The 20,878-nt window shown below is 44.6% G+C and overlaps 3 protein-coding genes across 3 annotated transcripts; 2 read left to right on the forward strand and 1 right to left on the reverse strand.

Annotated features, from left to right (window-relative positions):
* The first annotated feature begins 917 nt into the window (after positions 1–917).
* LOC144738861 (tyrosine-protein phosphatase non-receptor type 7-like) lies at positions 918–5,778 on the forward strand. The gene is made up of 10 exons (XM_078621855.1): positions 918–1,012; positions 1,117–1,297; positions 2,541–2,625; positions 2,698–2,777; positions 4,201–4,338; positions 4,428–4,463; positions 4,805–4,998; positions 5,202–5,315; positions 5,397–5,481; positions 5,686–5,778. Exons 1-10 carry the CDS (start codon positions 918–920, stop codon positions 5,776–5,778), a joined length of 1,101 nt encoding a protein of 366 aa, XP_078477981.1.
* A 1,339-nt stretch (positions 5,779–7,117) lies between these two features.
* On the forward strand, positions 7,118–10,636 carry LOC144738862 (ADP-ribosylation factor-like protein 8A). The gene is made up of 7 exons (XM_078621858.1): positions 7,118–7,240; positions 8,307–8,387; positions 8,491–8,564; positions 8,777–8,870; positions 9,486–9,553; positions 9,893–9,963; positions 10,584–10,636. The coding sequence occupies exons 1-7, from the start codon at positions 7,118–7,120 to the stop codon at positions 10,634–10,636; spliced, it is 564 nt and encodes a 187-aa protein (XP_078477984.1).
* Positions 10,637–16,721: 6,085 nt separating this feature from the next.
* LOC144738863 (G-protein coupled receptor 37-like 1) lies at positions 16,722–19,728 on the reverse strand. The gene is given in 6 exon segments (XM_078621859.1): positions 16,722–16,772; positions 16,775–16,894; positions 16,968–17,339; positions 17,418–17,726; positions 19,083–19,271; positions 19,273–19,728. Coding segments are annotated over 6 exon segments (1,497 nt in total).
* Between the last annotated feature and the right edge of the window lie 1,150 nt (positions 19,729–20,878).

Below are 20,878 nucleotides of genomic sequence, written 5' to 3' on the forward strand. Positions count from 1 at the left end.
CCCAAAGATCAGCTAATGTGGCCAAACAATGTTTAATTGTTTGAATGTTTAATTTCTTACCATGATAATGACAGTTTGTGGAATTACATAAACGATTATATGCATTGGCACAGGTGGATGTTTGAGCAATCCATGAGTTCTGATGTGTGACGATCAGTGGTGGCAGGAGAACACTGCTGAATAGATACTACTGCTGCTATGAGAGTTCCATTGGTGTGGTTTGCTGATTTCCTACAGTGAGGAAACTGTTGCGATGTGGACACACTGAGACGTTTCAGTGGCGATCTGAGTGGTGTGGAAACACACTGAATCACAACTGAAACTGCGCAGCTGTTTCCAAATCGCCAGTGTGAAACGTCAAACGATGAACTTCATGTTGGAAGTGCAGACTTACGATGGACTTTGGCATTGGACTTTCTAGTTGTAGTCGGTTAAGATACAGAACGACGAGGGAGGACACGGTGAGGCAGTGGGAAACCAAATAAAGGAAGCAAACACACAACGAGCACACATGAGACAGGAAAGAATGAAACGTTTTCTTCTGTCTGGGTATTCCGCGAGCGAACATGCTGATCAGCTAGCTACAGTCTGTTCCCCTACAAACTTGCTCCAGGTGCTGTATCTTCACCATGACGTTCAGCTTTTATGAATCAATCACATTGGAAGAGGTGCTCAGCCAGAAATGTTTCACAAACAGAGTAAAGGGAGCCAGCAACACTCTGAGTCACTGGTCAACAGCAAAAAAACACACAGACCAGTTTCGACAAGTATCTCCTGTCATCGTTTATGAAATCAACAACACAAAATGAAGATGTGGTGATAGATAGAATGTATTGATGTGTACAACTAATCAATGTCCATCACCGTCTCTTCTGGTCTGACACTGAGGGTGATTGGCTCAAACGCATCTTATTGGAATGACGACAGTGAACTCCCAACCTGAAGAGGACCTGGACACCCCCCCTCCAATGACCACACCCCCTCGCAAACAGTCAATCCGCCTGCAGGAGAGGTGAGTAGTAACCTCAAAATCCCAATATCTATAAGATTTTCTGATGACCTCATTGGCTTTCCTAATACTTTGTCCCCAAACTGTCTTTCCTGTTCATCTTGTAGGCGGGGCTCGAATCTGTCGCTGCTATTGGATGTAAGCAGTACAGGGGCGGAGCCTGTATGTTCTGTGTCCACCCCTAAGGAGGTGTGGCTTCAGCTGCTTTACACCTCCTCCCGACCGCTCACACACATGTTGCTGCAGCAGGCAGCCACGGACGCAGACACACTGAATGTAGAGTACCAGGTACAACACACACGCACACTTGCTTGCGGTTGTCCATCATAGTCCAATGACTATTACGTCTTATGTCTCTTAACGGGATTTCTCTGATGACTGAATAGTCTGATCCTGGATCCATAGGTTCTATTGCATGTGGGGCATATACTATGTATATGCCTGGTTATAGTACTCTCTCTCTCCTGAGCCTTCTATGCTGTCTCCTAGCTGTCCTCTTCCAATATTTGGATCCTGTCTAGACAAAGCTTGGTGTTGGGCTTTCCATGTCCTTAGGTTTGATTTTGCACCTTGTAAGTGCTGTTTTCACTTGCTCTTTGAAGCACTTTTCCACCAAGGAATTGGCCATATAACACTGTGTGGAGCAGCTGGTTGTACCAGCACCAACCAAGTGCCCCAGACAACGTGGCTGGTTCTGAATGCAGCTCTTACAGACGGTTCTTATGCATCTTAGCGTCTCAGTGTGAAACACTCAGTGATGCCAAGTGGTTCCCAGGATCCACTAAAGACAGTGAATGCAGACTGCTTGATAGACAGGGATTTCTGTTCTGAAACCCTGCCCAGGTGTGTAGTGAGCAATATCCGGTGTCGCCAGCATGCAGGGATTCAGCTAAGAGTTCCTGGTCTATTCTAACCTGCTTCCATCACCAGGCACCCCACAGCCGCTGGACTTACCTGCTCAAAGAGGTTTCCCTGTAAAAGTGCTGTAGGAGGTGTGCTGCATTTTTGCCATGATGACGTTAGTCTGGTGGCATGGGTAAGCTGAGGATGACCAGTTCCTCATAATGGCTGGATGCCAGGTTGTGTCTCTGTTTAGGCCCACCCGCTGCAATCCGCCAGCACATTGCTTTTCTGTTGGGTTGTGCCTCCTTAACCTTGTCTCAAAAAGCTACCCATACATCCCACCTACCCCACATACCCATACCCAAGAGGGTACCCATAAGGCTATGGGGGTGGTTGGGCTGTGGTCGGGCTGTGGTTGACTAGGTTAACGGTTGACCCTGTGGTGGGCCTGCACAACACAGCTGCTTCCAAAGCCCTTGCAGCTTAGCCTGGGTAGGGTAGCTAAAAGCAGAAAGTTGGAAGCAGAGAGCAGCATGCACAAATTGCGAGCATGTTTACACTACTGCACTTGATGCTTCACACACAAATGTAGAGAGGTAGGTAAAATCATGAAGTTTAATGAAAATGCAATATGACTTAATTACTACTTAATACTTGAGGCATGACCTGTGTCCCATCTCCTCCACAGAAGATCCCTCCCAACTTTGTGAGCACCGCAGAGCTTGATGTCCCCGGACATACGATCAAAGACAGATACAAAACCATCATGCCCAGTCGGTAACTCGCCTTCCCACAGAAAACTAGAGCAACAGTTTGCACTCAGTGTTCATTTGTTTTCCTTTCAGACCCTGAGAGCCGGGTGATTCTAAGGAACACAGAGGAAGAAGAGGCGCCCGACCGCTACATCAACGCCAACTACATCCGGGTGGGTTTTTTTGAGTCAGTAGACTGCCTTTTTCCCCCGATACAAGGGGTTTTGGGGCAGTTTTTCCTCACCCTGACAGAGGGTCTAAAGGACAGAGGGTGTAGTATTGTGATGTTGGGTTATACAAATGAAATCGAACGGCATTGAATTGTAAATAAGAGACATGTGACAGATGTGCTTGTTTTAGTGTATTAACTGTGAATATGGTTGAATATCGAGTGCGTGGTGTGGTGGTTAGCACTGTTTCTATATAGCATAGTTTGCATGCTGTCACTGTGTCTGTTTGGGTTCTCTCTGGGTTCTCCGGCTTCCTCCCATCTCCAAAAGCATGGTGTGAATGTGAATGGTTGCCTGTCCTTCATGTAGCCCTGCGATGAGCTGGCGACTCTTCCAGGCTGTACGGACACCTGGGATCAGCTCCACCACAACCGCAACATGATTCCTGAATAAGCGGAAGAAGATGAATGAATGACTGAATGAACACTGTAGCTGTATGTGTGTAACCTTGCTGCAAACGCTACTTCTTGAATTACATTGTCAATGCAGTTTGACGTATTGAGTGTTTAGTGGTGGTGAATCATCCTCAGCTAAATAACTATTTTGGTTGACTCTCCAAGTTCTCATAGTGTGTTTTACGGTCTTTTATATGACTCTCATCTCTCATCTTGACAAAGTCTAAGCGGAAACTTAATTTACAGCTGAAAACAGTTGAATTTTATGGTTATATTGGTCTGCTGTGTGTGTGTGTGGACAGCTAAACAAACAAACCAGATACCTGAAAGATATAAGCAGCTAGTTTTGTCCACGTGGGAATCTGTCAATCAGGAAAACCACAGGAAGCCATAGAGGAAGTGACTCGTCCTTGACTCACCCGACAGTCCGTCATCTTCCTCCCTCCTCGTCTGCCCACGTAGCACTCAGCTGTGTGTAGGTGCTGTTAGAATACTGAGAGAGGCGCTTCACCTGCTGCACAAAACACACATTCACGCCTTTATTATCACTACTATTATCACACATTATCACCATAGTAAATGGGACTCTGTAATGTATGGTCCATGTTGTTTACTTATTTTATCATTGTATTCTGCTGGCAGCATCAAGGTCATGGTAGTTTGCTGGGTTAAACCGTAGGCAGTTGGACTTGCTAGCTGGCTTGAAGACTTTTCGCTGCTCGTTCAGAGGCTTCTTTAGGTCTAAACTGACTAGTGTGAATTTTTGTTATTTGCAGTTGCATCGTTGATTCACACAGGGTTCTGTCACTCTCCCATCCCCAAAAAGGTCTACATCAGAGTCACCTGAGAGTGCAGGATGATGTGATTTTACACTGAAGTATGACTAGAGGAGAACTTTTTATTTGCCTTGAAATATTCTTTTGAACTTTGGTCCAGGAGGTGTGACCTGAAATACATTGTTCCTCTTGCAGGGTTACAAAGGAGCTCCAAGGGCTTATATTGCCACTCAGGGGCCGATGCTGCACACTGTGGGTGACTTCTGGGACATGGTTTGGCAGGAGAGGAGTAGCATCATCGTTATGGTTACCAGACTCAAGGAGAACAATGAGGTGATGAGATCAAGTCATACTGTGTGATTTGCTCTCCATCAAATCAAAGAAAAAATGTTACTGACACAAACAATCTACTGGTCCTCCAGAAGTGTGAGATGTACTGGCCAAAGCCAGAGAGAAGAGCGGGATAGAGGAAGAGGAGGCCGGTCACTTTGGCAGATTCTTCCTCAGAGTCAGAGACAGTCAACAGAAAGATGGTTTTCTCCATCACTGACATGGAGATTCAGGTTACATAAAGAAAACCTCAGAATGATTAGTACACAATTGATATTATTATATTTATTATCATTATTATTATTCTATTATATTATTCATATTATAATGAAAACTAGCACACAGTCACAAAGGTCGTTCCGGCTTGTAGAACAACATCAGTCTGAGTTTTCAGTTGTCAGTATTTACAGCTGTGTGTCCACAGATATGTGTGTATTAACAATGCAAATGTGTTTGTGTATATTTACAGCTGTGTTTAGAGTGTCGGCCAGTGAGACACTACTGGTTCACGTCTTGGCCCGACCACCAAATCCCACAATGCACAGCTCCGCTTCTGAAACTTGTGGAGGAGGTGGAAATATACAGGAAGTCTCTGCCACCACAGAGCTCTCACCCAATCACAACCCCCGTCCTTAATCCTGGACCAATCATTGTCCACTGCAGGTTGGTTCCTCTTGGTTAGTTAGTTCCTCCGCTGTGGAGACGGATTGTGGTGAAATCAATTGCTCCATCACTTCCTCTTTAGTCTGATAATAAACAAGTTTCATTCCAACCAAGATTATGAGATCAAACAAAACTGTTCAGGTCAAAGGTGTGTGTTCTATGAAAATAACCTGTGATGACACTCTCTTTCTCTTTGTCCTCAGTGCAGGTGTTGGGAGGACAGGTTGTTTTATTGCCAGCAGCATAGGCTGTCAACAGCTCAGAGAAACCGGTCAGGTTGACATCTTGGAGACAGTTTGTCAGCTTCGGCTTGACAGGTGGGCAGTAAAAACGGCATGATCATGTTCTGGCAGTCTTTCCACTGTCAGAGGTTGAATCCTCCTTCCCTCTCTGTGCAGGGGTGGTATGATCCAAACCCCGGAACAGTACCAGTTTCTCTACACAACTTTGGCCAAATACAGCTCCCAGTTACAACACAACCGGGTACTCTGACTGATCACCTGTTATAAAAAGCGGGAGACACTGACCTCACTCACCAAACCTTTTTTAAAGCTTTGTTACTGATGTCACTACTACATTCCTTTAAAATAAGAACCATTAGAGTGAAAATACTGGTAATTTTTTCATTGATTCTTCGCAGAACTTGTTCAATGAAAAGTTAAATAAATTACATTTTTCTATTACCAGGAGCAGAACCAGACCCAGCAGAATCCTGATGATCAAGTCAGCATACAACTACAGAACCTCCAACTTGAAAATACGCAGTACAAGAGGAACTGACTGCACAGAACCTGGAGAACCAGCTGCACAATGTACACTAAAGGGAACCCAGAAGAACGTCAAACAAGAAACCCCAAGAGAATCTCAGAGCACACAACCAAGACGTAGTGAGCACTTTCACAATAATCCACTCTCATGAAGGACCCTGCCAGGAGGAAATCGGACTCACTTGCCCTCTACTACTGCTTTCAGTGAAGGCAGTGGTGCATTTTTACAATACGGTAACATAGTCATTGCTGATGTCAGAATCTTAGGTTTTGTTGTTGTTGTTTTTTTTGCAGAAGAGGCATCAAGATAGGTAAATATTGGACTGCAAAGGAAGAGGGAAGTGACCCCCAGTAATCAGCGTTGATGTGCTCACTTTTCTGTCCATTTCAAATGATTTATTTTTTGTCAGATGGAACTTTAAACAGTTGCTTTTTTTGTCAAACCGACTTCCCCAAGTTGTTTGAAAGATTCAATTTATAACAATCAGACACCAGAAGGTTGAATTTATTATATTTAGTTGTGTTTGAACAACACACACACACACACACACACACACACACACACACACACACACACACACACACACACACACACACACACACACACACACACACACACACACAATCGTCACAAACTGGCTGACTCAGACAGCAGCACAAGAAGTTACACCAGTGTTTGTGCTACGGTAATAAAATCATTGGAACCATTGATGAATGTTCTTCGAGATAATAGTAGGCTCCCATTATTCACAACAGGGGACAGTGTTGCAGCAGCTGACAGGGTATAGGTTTCCTCTTTTCTTTGAGCTCCTCAGCTTCTTCGATCAACCCCACCCTAACAGGAAGCACAAAGCACAACCACCCGCCAAATCCTCACATTGAGTAATGAAACGTGAACTTTTGACAAATAACGACCTGACCTGATTATATTTCTTACTACAGTAGATTTTCTTATACATATATAACGTGTGCCCACATTTGCCCTTCGTGACAGTGACAGTGGATCTATATCTAAATTACGTCTTTGTTTTATACTGAAAAGCTTACCGGATGTAGTAAGAGGTAATTCGGCAATCTTTACTACTGAAAGGAAAAGGCGTAGCAAGTAAACACCTCAGATATTCGGAAAAAATACGGCGGACACTAGTTTAAAACGCGGGCTACGTAAACATTGTCTTCATTTTCTGTTAATCCAGTCGTTCTTGGCCAGTTTCCTGTTACCGTTCGTGGTTGTCACAGCGTCCCGTCTGCATTCAGAAAACACTGTCGGGGCGTTAGCCAGCTAGCTAGCTAGCATAGCCTCCAACTCGTCGCAGTCTTAGCTAGCTTTAGCACTAGCATCAGTCGGCAAAATGATAGCGTTAATCAACAAACTGCTTGACTGGTTCAAGGCGCTCTTCTGGAAGGAGGAGATGGAACTGACTCTGGTGGGGCTGCAGTATTCCGGGAAAACGACCTTCGTCAATGTGATTGCGGTAATGCTTAAGCTAATTAGGCTAACGTGCTAATGGACAGCTGTTTCTTAGCATCTGGCGTTACCCATTGTTGTTCTGTGGTGTGGCGAAAGCACCGGGTCAGCTGGTTAACTCCGAGTGACCTCAGGTCATGCTGATGCTAAAAGATGCTAAATGAGTCGATATGCTGATGACAATCGGTTCCCGAAGTAATATTTGTGTTTTGGGACGGAATCTCGGATACATATACTGGTAATTGGCCATACACTATGAACACATCTCTGCTGGTGGACGCCCGGAAGCTCCACCGGATCAACCGTTATGTGAATAGGAAGCCCTGTTGGGGTGTCTTACACAACGATTTGTCAACAGTGAAATTCTGTTTGAAACAACGGACAACATATGTGTGTGTGAAATTAGGTAGCTGTGTCATTTCCTTCACCGTAGAAAATATACCTGTGAGATTTGATATTTGGAAGATAGTAATTGTAAAATAACTATTCAAGTTAATTAGTTAGTAACCATTTGCTGTGTGGTGATGTCACGCTCCTTACATACTTACAGACATCTAATAGACCAGATTCCAGGGAGTACTATGATTATGACTTTTATTACTTCTAATGAGATTAGATGGTCTTATTGCCAAAATAGTACATCAAAAATTGTAAGATACCCAATCAAGCAGAAATTAAATTGAGATTCTCTGCTGGAGACATGGGCGTCCAACAGTTTTGAACATTGACAGAATGGCTATAGCGTGATCAAGGATTTTTCCCTTTTTCCAAATTTCCGGTTTCCTTTATTTCCCCTGTTTTTATGATGATCTTGGAGATCACTGTCTATAAATCTGCCATAGCAATCCCATCATATCTACTTAATGACATACTCTAGCAATAACTTGTCAAACAGCATTTCTGCTGTCTGTCACATTTTCAAGTATCATGTTTTTGTCCAAGTGAAGATTTTTTATGAAATATGAAAAATTTGTTCTTATCTTGTATTTACTTCATTCTCAATGTAATAACAGTCTGAACATCACTAAGTGTGTGTGTGTGTGTTTGTGTTTATATTTGTATGTGGGTTACAGTCTGGCCAATTTAGTGAAGACATGATTCCTACAGTTGGATTCAACATGAGGAAGATCACTAAGGGCAACGTCACCATCAAGGTTGGTACTCTTACTGTTTATAATGAGGATCTGCATTGATTGTTTTTAGCAAAAAAAAACCTGCCACAGTGTTTTCTTCTCTGAACTCTTCTTGTGTCTGCAGTTGTGGGATATCGGAGGTCAGCCTAGGTTCAGGAGTATGTGGGAGCGTTACTGTCGAGGAGTCAGTGCCATTGTGTAAGTCCCCGCTGTTCTAAACTCTGACTTGTGTCTCTGAATGAGTTGTCATGTGCCTGTATAGAGAAAACTAACCCAGGTCTGTCCGATGTGTTAATTAAAGTTGACAAATGTGTCCTAAACCACTATCATGATACATGTGTCAGATCCAGATCAGGAGGGTCAGTTCTTAACATCAAGTCAGACACTCATCATTGTTTTTTTTCTTGCAGCTACATGGTGGATGCAGCCGATCCAGAGAAGATTGAAGCCTCCAAAAACGAACTGCACAACCTGCTGGACAAACCGCAGCTGCAGGGAATCCCTGTGAGTACCTATCCCACTGGTCCCGCTAACATTCATTCATCTTACTCCGGTTATGGGTCATGGTCATGCTGGAGCTGATCCCAGCTGTCAACAGGCGGGGTACACCCTGGACACACATTCACACCTACGCACAGTTAAGAGCGACCAGTTAAACTCAGCATACTTTTGGAGGTGGGAGGAAGCCAGAGAACCCGGAGAGAAACCCATGCAGTAAGCGAACCTGGGACCTTCAGGTCCTACTAACGGAACTTGTGAAAGATGAGTCAATCTTTAACCCATTAACTCCAACATGGGGTACAAATTATTGGGGACAGAACAGACTAAACGTTGTTGTGGAAACTCAAAATCATTTGACCGACATTAAATAAAGGTGAAAGCTATATAAGGAATTTTCCAGGGCTTGTGACTCCGGTGTCACCATGGGATGTTGTATTTTAAGAGGACATAGGAACACGCTGATAAAAGTGTCTCAGAGAGGAAGGAGACCTCCATTCTGTCCAGAGAACGAAGACTCTTCCCTTCAGTTCTTCTCTTGGCTGCCTGAGGCCTGATCTCTGATACCATAGTGACATCTGGTGGTTTGAAGCAAATGTCTGATGTGTGTTCTGTGTTCAGGTTCTGGTTCTGGGCAATAAGAGGGACCTCCCAGGAGCTCTGGATGAGAAAGAGCTCATAGAGAGGATGTAAGTGTTTTGTCTTTCATTCAATGCATTATTTCAAGCACCCGGGAGGGGCAGGAATTAGTTAATGTGTGACTAAAAGATGCTCGGCAGCTTGCAACCAACCACCCTTTCCTCTCAAGTAAGATGAAAAAGCAGTTGTTGTTGTTTTGTAGTACTGCAGCCGGCTGTGAGGGCATCATAACGTCCAGTCAGAAAGCACACAGGCACCGTAGTAATGGAAACAATGTGAATCCCAGCAAAAGCATTTGTGTGAGGAAGAAATGTCTCGACACACATAGACTTTTTTTTTTTTATTTCCACAGACAAATGTTGATTGAATTGTTTGATATTTTTTTTCAGGAACCTGTCAGCCATCCAGGACAGAGAGATCTGCTGCTACTCCATCTCCTGCAAGGAAAAAGACAACATTGGTACTACACGCACACACACACATACACACACTGTAACTCATTACTGAAACATGCCAAGTATCAGGAGTATCTGTATGTAGAGCAGCAGGAAACTAGGGTGACAAGAGGCAAGGCTCATGTCAGGACAGAAAAGAAACCTGAGTTCACCTGAGGTGACTGGGACATGTCTTTAATGTTTGATTGACGAATACCACAGTGTCATCTGCTGCTGCAGTGGTTGACAAGGACGACACGCCCTGTGTAACATCAGTACAGAAAACCTCTGCTCGTCCGTCACACACGTTCTTGAACCTGAATGTTCAGTGCCTCATTTCCTCCTGTCCTCTGAAGAGTTAGGTCGTGAAGGTTGCAGCAGGAGTCACATGAGGACATTTGTGTCACAGCCTATCTTTGGTTGCGCAACAATCTATGTACCTCTTTGAGACGTCTGACCGCTGTTTTCAAGCCCCAACCAAAGAAATCGCGACAGTTCTTCTGCATTGGTCATACTTGTTCTGGTTTCCTTGAAACCAGTCATCTTCTGTCAGAGATATTATTAACTCCGTTTGACATAGATGACGTCTTCTCACTTCCTGTTTTCTGTATGTTACACTTCCTGACACACTCGTCTCTGTCTGCAGACATCACTCTCCAGTGGTTGATCCAACACTCCAGGACTAAGAGGAGTTCCTGAGAAAAGACACACTCTCAACAGAACAAGCCACACCCAGTCAATCATCTCCCCCTCTCCTTAAAACCCAACCATCCCTGTGTAAATCTCGCCCTGCCCTCCATCACCCCCCACCACTCCCTCAAACCTTCAGAAGCACTGACATCAGTGTTTATGTAACATTTACAGAGTGAACAGCGCGACACACAAACCTTAGCTCTAACCTCTGTACTCAGCCTCCCTCGTCTCCCCACCCACAGTCATACGGTGCTGTCATTGTTTTTTTTTTTTTAAGTAAATATGAACGACTAATAATTTATGAAGTAAAATGAATAATACTTTCTTGATCATGCATCCGTTTAACAGTTTTAGCAGTTTTTAGTGAAAGGACTAGAGAATAAGATGTCATTTGGACAAACTGGTGTCGGTGCATCTGTGCAGACCCCCCCTCTACCACCACCACCACCTTAAAATCTTTAGTTTTAAACTATGTTCAACATTTTTATACGTCTCAGACCGTCGGCCATATTGACACTTACCACACCTGTGACCATGAAAAACAACTGATTGTTCCTGCGTCATAAGGACTCACAAGTAGCGTCGTTAGCTGGGTGGGTCTCCTCCTCCTCCTCCTCCTCTTCCTCCTGTTCATCAGCATTCACCTTTGTCACCTCTCGCCTAGCAACTGCTGATCTGCCTTCATCACTTGTCCTCTCCTTCCTTCCTCTCTCTGACCTCGTCATCCCTCTCCTCCAGTGTGTCCTTTCTCCGTTCCTTCCGTCATTGTCTCAAATCTATAATCCTGAGAAGCTCCTGTTCCTCCCACATCGGTTGTAAAACTGCTTGTCCTGTGTTCCTCCTTTCTTTTGGATGTGACATTTTCTGTCTCCATGCCACCACCCCACCCTCTCCATCTCTCTGCTGCTGTGTGAGGGATGAAGAACCTTTTTATTGCACTGTTGATTTTGTTTTGTAAGATATTAATAATGAGAATAATGTTAATAATCTTCTTGTTACATAACTGAGTGTCCAGATTGAAGGAAGTGAGGAGAAGAAAATTTTCTGTTCATATGACTGTAATAACCAATATTTTTTATTTCTTTTATATTGTTACAACTTTTCTATTGTTGTTTTTGTCATCATGAGTCTCTGGGTGTAGAACCAGAGCCGTCTGCTGATTGGACCAGGAGAGTCTGGTGATAAGTGATATGAGTGTGACTCAGACCACTGATCTGCAGCAGATAATTCATGTTCATGTGAATACGACAGCGTATATATATTTATTTGAGTCCTGATTCATCACTCGTTCTGTTTGTCGTTCATTGTGATAATTTATGGTTCTGTTTGGCCTCCGTACTCACTCACACCTCCACAAACAAATCGCCTTCAGTGTGCTCGGACAGACTCGGTGATTAGATGTCAGAAATCTAACATGGAAATACATTTTTTAAAGAAATTAAATGGTTTGCATTGCAAATGTTGGATAACATGTATCATTGGTGATGTTAAATATGTTGTATCTGGAGGACGCTGAAGTTACCGATTTGTCAGTGGATTCAAATTCTTCATTTTCATGAAAGGTGTTAAATTTATCTACGGTACTTGTGCTTTTACTAGATCACTTGCTATTGAGGTACAGAAACGAAAAACATGAGGAGAAATAAAAGAGTACGACTGCAACAAAGACCCAAACATCAATGTGTTGTAATATTATGTTATTTAACCTCTCATTCTGGATTCCATCATCTCCCGTACATGAACACAGTTTCACAGTGGTCTTGACGTTTACAGGTAACAGGTAATATTTATTGTTCACCTGGTGTTCGACCTCTGATCATCCCAGTCAGCTGTGCCAGGACAGTAGAGCCCTGTGAGGCCATTCGGGCTGATGTCATGAGACATAAATCTGTCTTGTATACACTGCAGGAAAAGACACACTGATATCACAGAATCCTGCTTCAACCCTGATCAGCCTCTGAAGGGTCTTAACGTGCAACAGCACGTGTCACCACAAAAGTCTTACACTGAATTGTATTACTTCAATAAACGCCGAGGAAGACTGAAGTATCTCAAGAAGATAAGGATGTGAAAATGTTTAATGTTCTCAAGAGTCTTCACAGGTTGGAAATAAGAAGGAAAACATCAGCTAAAGTAAATTCTTATTTGTTCTTTGACTATTCTGTACCTCTTAATATGGCCGTAGAACAAAATTATCTCCCTGTTGTGTTAAAAAAGACTCAAAACTACTGATTGGGAATTTAAAGGTCAGAAAATGTTTACTGAACTGATAAATCATTTCTAAGTTGAACCTCTGTCGCTCCCTGCTGGTCATCAGCGTAACCATAGAGAAGTGGAAAGAAACATTTTAGAGTTGGAAGTTTCTATGAGAAAAGTGAGTAATAAAAAATATTCATGTAGGTATTCATTCATTGTATAAGGAAGTTATTTACCCAGTAATATTAAATCAATAAAACGTGATAGCAACCACTGAGCAGAGTTAGTACACGTTCCCTTTCGTTCTGCTACCAATTTAATCTAGAATATGAGGACCGCATTGTTGTGGTTATTTCAACATAGTGACTATTCACAGTTTTGAGGGAATAGCAGCATCTGGTCATTGTGAATTTGTTGTGCACATCTTATTCTTTTGTCCTTCTGGCCACTAGAAGGCGACTGTCACAGACATTCCACCACTAAAGGAGCTCCCACGCTGGTCGGATGTGATGATCAGTGTCGAAAAGAGAGAGAACGTTTTCTCAGCAACTCTAAAGCAGACAGACAAAACAGTGAAGAACCTGAAAAGAAAAAAACAAAAAGAACTGGTCATCTGGTCATTCAGCGGTGACGTGATTGTACTGGTAAACTCATCCATCCATCCATCCGTCCTCAGGCCCTCCCACTTTGCCTTTCCCTCCAGGCTACTTGTCAACAAGTGTGTTAAACTTTATTTCATTGTGTGAGTGTGTGTGTGTGTATGTCTGTGTCTGTGTGTCTCTGTGTGTGTAAGTGTGTGTGTGTGTGAGAGAGAGAGAGAGAGAGACTTTCATACCACTGACAAAGAAGCAGGCCTCAGTGTTTCCTGTCTGCTTGGAGGTGCTCCCTCTACCATTGCTCTGTTCACTCCAAAAGAGTCAACCTTGCTCTCCATCTGGACCCTCTGCTTGTTGTCATGACAACAGTATCCCCACCTCCTCCATCCCTTCTTCTCTCATCAGTTTTCCCACAGAACAAAACCAACATTGTGTGTGTGTGTGTGTGTGAGAGAGAGAAAGAGAGAGAGAGACATTCAGGTCAGATTAGTTTGCGTTCATTGAGCTCATAGAAACACACATACACACTTGTTGCTGGTCATTCAGTGTGTGTGTGATGGGTTTTGTGAGATTTTCACACACAGAGAGAGACTTATTTTGAATTCAGAAGAATAGTTCAACATTTAGATGTAACTGTCTCTGGCTGACTATGGAATAAATAGAAACTGATGAATGCTCTGCACATCTTCATCAATGACTGAACTGACTGAGTTTTTCTTCCAAATAGTATCATCAGTCTCATTGCCATGACAACAGCACCAGTCAGCTGCGTTAGGTTTTCTGTAAGTTGTGAATGTGGCGGAGTAAAGATAGATGTGGGGTTCAAACCTGTGACCTTCCCGTTACATAACTGCAGCCTACATTTGGTTTCTGTCCAGTTCGTCCTGGAGATGTTCTGGCAGGACCAGTGGAGGTCTCGCCGCCGCTGTGTGTGTTGGTGGCTTCATTAGGGAACAGAGGCGGTCTGTTCACTCGCTCATACCCGCAGAGCCAACGCTCATCACTGCTAATGAGAACAACATCACCACCACCCTGAGACTCTGTTCCTCAGCCCTCTGTCCAACATTCACCGGCAGCTTCGATGCCCAAATGCCATATGTAGGGTGGCAGCTCACGCTGACTACGTCAGCTGTGTGTTGAAACATTCTGTGGCCCACATGTTCACTGATCAGATTAATTAGATGCCCAGAGAACCGTTGAATGTGGTGATGCATATTAATCATCTACCTGTCAAACTACAAATGAAGAACGTGAAGAACAGCCAGCAGAAAACTGACCAATGACATGACGAAGCAAAATATTTTCTGTCGTTTCTGTCTGTCTGTCATCTGTCTGTCACCTGTCTGTCTCATGTGTCTGTCTGCCTCCTTTGTCTGTCCTCTATCTGTCTGTCTGTCATCTGTCTGTCATCAGAAAACAATGACCTGCTTTGAGTGTCTAAATCCCCTTTATGGTTGCTGGGGGTGACGAGGACGCTACAAGGGGATGGGTGAATTCAGATTAATTCCCATGGCACAATTTGAGTTACTAAATTAAGTTTTGTGTATTTCTGTGCATGTGCATGTGGGAACATGTGTGCGTGTGTCTTCTAGTCTCCCATGGCGACGGGGCAGCAGTGAGGTCATTGATATGCGGTGCAGCAGCTCTGCTGAACAACACTCCTCGCTGGTCGTCTCAGCGGGGAAAAGGAATCATTGACACAACTTTCCAACAACATTCTAAACTTTTACTTCGATTTGTTGTGCATCAACTGTGTCTTTTACGTTTACACTCTGTTTGTGTCACAGTTTTAGCCATAGTCTGAGCTCACATGTGTTTTATTTGTTGTAGCAGGAAGCAGGTGCTGCTGTCATGATGAGGCAGGTAGACTCAGCTGATTGAACGTGACAGTTGGCTGATGGACCAAAGAGCTTTTGTCCAGATTTAAGATCAAAGAAACAACAGAAGAATCCTCGGCAGCTTATGTGGAATTCAGTTTTTGATGTTTTTAATGTTACAAATTAATACTTGTATGAACAATGCTACAATGAACAGTAGTCTGACTTGACAACGAGCAACAATCAGAGCGATGTCAGCTGAGAAGCTGAGTAGGTTTCTGCTGGTAGATGTAGATTTGTGAGTGATGACCTCAGACTGGGGGTCGTGACTGGCCGTGTTTTTTTGATTTGCTAATGTTATTAGTTGGATGACTAATGTTTAGAATATCTGTGTTTATTCTTTAGCTCGTCTAGTCGTTTAAAATAGAAGTATTAATATCACCTCCTGTACAAAGATTTCCTGCGTAATTTCTTCCCTCCACGTTTGCTCAAAGGGCAAAGTTGAAATAATGTCACTGATGGAACTGAAGCAGATTGACTGAGAATAAATAAGTGATTAATCCTTAATTAAATGGTGACTTGCTTGCCTTAATCATGGCAACGGATGCGACACAGCATGTATTTTCCTGCTTTTCCACTGCTGTAAACCCAAAATAGGACAATGACACAAATGGAACTAACTCTACCACGTTCCTTGGTTGTACGCTCGCTAGCGGAAAGAGTCGCCAACGTTTTACAGTGAGTCTTCCTCTACTGTTCTAAATTCAGATCTTAATTCATTATTTCAACAGTAGAAGAAGACGTAGGTGGCATTTACAGTGGTTAAAAAGGAACTACTGATGTGTTTTGCCACTCATCCTAGCCCCACCCACATTTAGGTCTATGGGACCTAAACGTTAAACTACCAGTGATGATCAGTGACCATCTTTAAACTGCTGACCTCTGAAGAAACCTTTCACTGGCCACCTCGTCGTTACCTAACCGTCACCACTTCGCTTGTTTGTTCTCAGCCAATGAGATTATTTCTGCCTCAGCATCGGCTCTGACCTCACACAGCAGCTCCCCAGCATCACGTTTGTCACATTCTCGACCACATCACCACACAAAGACTTAAACTGCTGTGTCCCCTTTAAAGTCTACTTGAAAGTCTGCTGCCAACTGAAGACAAACTCAAGGATCTTCTATCAATACTTGGCTGTCCATCCAGACAGAGGACGGTGGGAGGATGAGTCCTGAAACAGGCTCCTGCTTTAATACCAGAGACTCTTCTAACGTCACTATAGACTCAACATCGCTTCCTGCTCGAACAGGAAGCTGTAGGGAGCTGTTAACGCCATGTCCACGGGGGAAATTTACACTTCTGGCAGAAAGAACAAAGACAAATAGATGGAGAGATCGTTGAGACAGAATGAAGGAGGAGAAAATGTGTTCACACTGGAAGTGAAACAGAAACTACACATGAAGAGAAGTGATTGGGAGACTCTAGCTGGAGATGGACAAGATGGCTGATGTGTCTTTCGCCTTGTCAAAGAAATGGAGCTCTCATTGGCTGCCTTCAGTTTGACCTGGGTGGAGCCTGGCGAACCCTGAGAGGTGTTTGGCTGACACTCCTGACAGCAGCAGCAGCAGCAGTCCATGAAGGCCTGACCAAGAGCCTGGAACATACACCAACACGTCAAATATCCGCACACAAGCACCCTGTGGCATTTGGTCGAGTGTCACACCTACCTTACACAGACACAGCAGCAGCACCGGGGTCACAGACGACTTGAAGAACAACAGGAAGTGATGTAATAGTCCCAGCATGGTTGCCGTGTCCTCAGAGACAGTGATGTGAGTGTAGGCCAGAGTGATGTTGCAGACGTGTTCGGGCAGAGCGCAGATGCCGTAAACCACGGCTAACGCCAGCAGAGTGCAGTTCAGCTGCCGCTCCACGGCCTGGTGCTGCTGCCGCTTCTGGTTGATGGAACGGTCGTCCTGGTTACGCTGCTTTTGGGAGGAGCTTGAGTCGCTGTTGACGTTACGGGTAGCCATTTGGCAGAGGACGGTGAAGAGAATGGGGAGACAGAAGTAGCAGCCGAAACACCACCACATACGACCCTGAAACACAAAGTGTCTGCTGCAGAACCCATCATCTGACTGAGCAAACCATTTCAGGTCATGTGATGGGAGACTCACCTGGTGGTACCTGAGCAGCAGAGAGTGGAGGGAGTCGGGCAGGTACAGAGACAGGGGGGAGGCGGGGGTGATCGTGCAGGAATCAACCAGCCGGCCGGTGGAGGGTGACACGGCCTGGCTGAGCTGCCACAGGAAGATCTCGGGGCTGGACAGCAGCAGCGCCGAGAGCCACACCAGCAGCAGCTTCAGCAGCACCGAGCGACAGCGTTCTACCTGCCGAGCCTTGGGCTGGGATGAACTGGTGGCGGCGTGGAAGCGATCGATACCCAGCGCACACAGAGTGAAGGAAGTGATGCCCAGGGACACGACCTGAAAGGAACAGGAGGTGGTGGTTCCCTCTCACTCTGATCCCAATAACATGGCTGACTTTCTCTGCTCAGCATGTTTTCCTCACAAATCTCTTCTGATTGTGAAAGCACAAGAAAGTCGAGCAGAAGAAGCTGCTCAGTTGTGGTTAAGTTTCTGTCTTCAGTCCCTGAATGTGTGACCTGACGTGGATTCTGTTGTCTGTCCCTCTGTCCTCGTGTCCCCTGTCGTCCGTCAGTTCAGTTTTACAAGACATCTCAGAAGAACAGCTTTGCGTATCATCCTGAACACATCTTAACCCCAAATTTGCTCTTGACAAAATGCCAATGCATCAGCCGGACGTTCCAGCAGGCATAGCAACAGGTTACTATGGCAACCACATCTAAATGAAGTGCAACCAGTGCTGAGTGACACTGAGACTACAGCCATCAGCACAAAGCAATAGTACTTATAGACCCTTTCTCAGACCCACCAACACACACACACACACACACACACACACACACACACACACACACACACTTTTTCTACTTGCTTCCCCTCCGTTCTCCACAAGGTTCAGCAATATTGGAGGAGCTGCTTGTTCAACCCGGCTTGTCTGTCTGTCAGTTTGTGTGTTCTCCTGCGTTGGTTCCTCCCACAGACCACAAACATTCAGTTATGTCAACTGGAGAATGTAAATTGCTCATTTATAGGTGTGAATGTGAGTGTGAACAGTTGCTTGTCTCATCAGCTCTAAGACTGGCTACGATGACCCAATGTCAGACTCTATGCTATGGATAACCTGTAGAAAATGGATCATCCACTGCGAGTCTCCAACCACGTGAAACATTATTGTAAATATCCATCAATCGATCAAACATTTTCTCCTTAAGTCGATTTGGTCTAGAAAAAGGCAGAACATTGTGCAACATGTCAATTTGTGTTCCCCAAACCATAGAATGGTGTCAGATGACAAAGAAACATTCAGGTTTAAGATACTTAAAACACCCAAAATCAATAAGTGACGATTATCAAAACAGTGATTTATTTCCTTGTTGATCCTCTAGCTGGCGCACCTTCAATGTGTTGGATCTGTAACTTGCGCATGTAAAGACGTTTGGGAAAGACATTTTTTCCTCTGGTTCTGAAAGGTTGTAATATTTGAAACGGTCCATGTCTGAGGAGACCAGAACTAACGTTCATGGCTGAGTTCTGTTCTGCTGGTGGCGCTGAAGAACAGCTTGTTGTCTCTAATGGGACGTCAGCAGATCTCAGTCAGTCGTAATAGTGGATAACAATGTGATGTGTTACTACATTTTATGAACATCCAAAAACATTTAGTTATATGTAGCTACTAGCTCCCATAGCCCCGCCTACCTCCATATAAGGCACCATGCTGCATGTGATGTCACCCAAGATCCGCCTGTGGGAGAGCTGGTTGAGGACCACCACTGGGAGGCAGACCACCAGTACCAGGAAATCCCAGAATGCCATGCTGGCCAGAAGGTAGTTCCAGGCCGACCTCATGTAGTAGTTGTTCCACACGATGCACATGACCGCCATGTTTTCCCACCACGCCCAGCGCCAGCACCACGCCAGCCAAAAACAGCACTGCGTAAGCTGCGTATGAGCCCTCCACTAACGGGTAGAAGGGATTGAAGAGTCCTGGGGCACCACGGTCGGGGCTGGAGCCATTTCCTTGCTGTTCATTACTGTTACCTGATGCAGAGTTGAACTCAGTGACTTGTGGCGGTGTCACAGAGTCGTTCTCAAAGGACTGGCCAAAGGTGGACTGTTGCTCTTCCTCATCAGTGCCGCGGGCCAGGCGAAGGTGCTGGTCTGAATTTAGCACAGGGAGGGGGAGGCTCTGATCGGGGCTGTAGGTTTCTCTCTGCTTCGTTCTGATCTGCTTGGTGGTCAAAATTGACTGGAATGTGACAGATGAAGGTTTATTGAGGCTTCGAGTGTCTGTAAACAGCAGCGGTGCGTAAAGAAACAGCAGGAACCATACGGGCCGAGCCATGACGAACAGATCAGAAATGATTCTGGATTAGTGATCCAGTTCTAAAAAGACAAGTTTTCAGAAGTACTGAGGTCCTGGAAAGTGTCAGAAATAAATTCTGGAGCGAAAAAGACAGGAACCCTTTACATGGATTTTCAATTCAAAGGCAAATAAAACACGTTTTTCAGAATGTTCCAATATCCAGCTTTTTTTCTTGATAGGATAAGAGCTGTACCTAGTCTCTTCAAACTCAGAATATTACCCAGTTAGAAACCAGTTCTCTGCGTCCATAAGTAATCCAAACTGCGTTCAGAGGTCCAGGAGGTCGTGTAGAGCAGGTTGGGGTCTGGTTCTGTATCCGTGTTGGGGCTGGAGGCAGTGAGACGCTTGGTGTCCTGGAGCTCTGAGGGTCTCAGGGTACAAGAAGCTCTGCAGTTTGGCTGGGTGAAGCCTTTGTGAGGACACACACACACACACACACACACACACACACACACACACACACACACACACACACACACACACACACACACACGTCCACACAGAGGCATACAAACAAGCTTGGCACACATGCAAACACACATTAGTCTGCACAATCATGCATGCATACCTACTAATTCACACACACACACACACACACACACACACACACACACACACACACACACACACACACACACACACACACACACACAGTTAAACTTTCTGCTCTGCTGCCACCTGCTGGTGGTTTTACTGGGACCCACAACAGGTTTAGTTCCCAGTGTCTATGAAGGCTAGTTTTGCTTGAGCAGCAAGTTCTCAATCTCGTTAGTTCCCACTGAAACATGACCCTTACACATTTTTGGAGAATGTGAAGACTTTTTTGACAGACTCATTTGAATGTCAGTTAAGGGTTAAGACATGCTTTTAGAGTTAGAAGTGTGTGTGTGTGTTTATGTTCACAGCTCTGATGGTTAGTGTCGGGTGCTATAGATTAGGATTGTCACCACTTTAAACACTGAATTACAGAAGTGTGCATGTCTGTGTTTTCCCCTGGTTGTGCAGTTAATTCTTCAAGCAGCAGAGAGCGCTAATGCACTGTGCACAGTATCACCTTCAGTTGTCAGAATGCTTGCACAGGAAGAAGGTACGTGTCACTATTTCTGCCACAGGGTAGTAGCCAAAGGTC

This window comes from Lampetra planeri, unplaced genomic scaffold (genome assembly GCF_965212315.1).
Source record: "Lampetra planeri unplaced genomic scaffold, kcLamPlan1.2.h2 scaffold_1194, whole genome shotgun sequence".
NCBI lineage: Eukaryota > Metazoa > Chordata > Hyperoartia > Petromyzontiformes > Petromyzontidae > Lampetra > Lampetra planeri.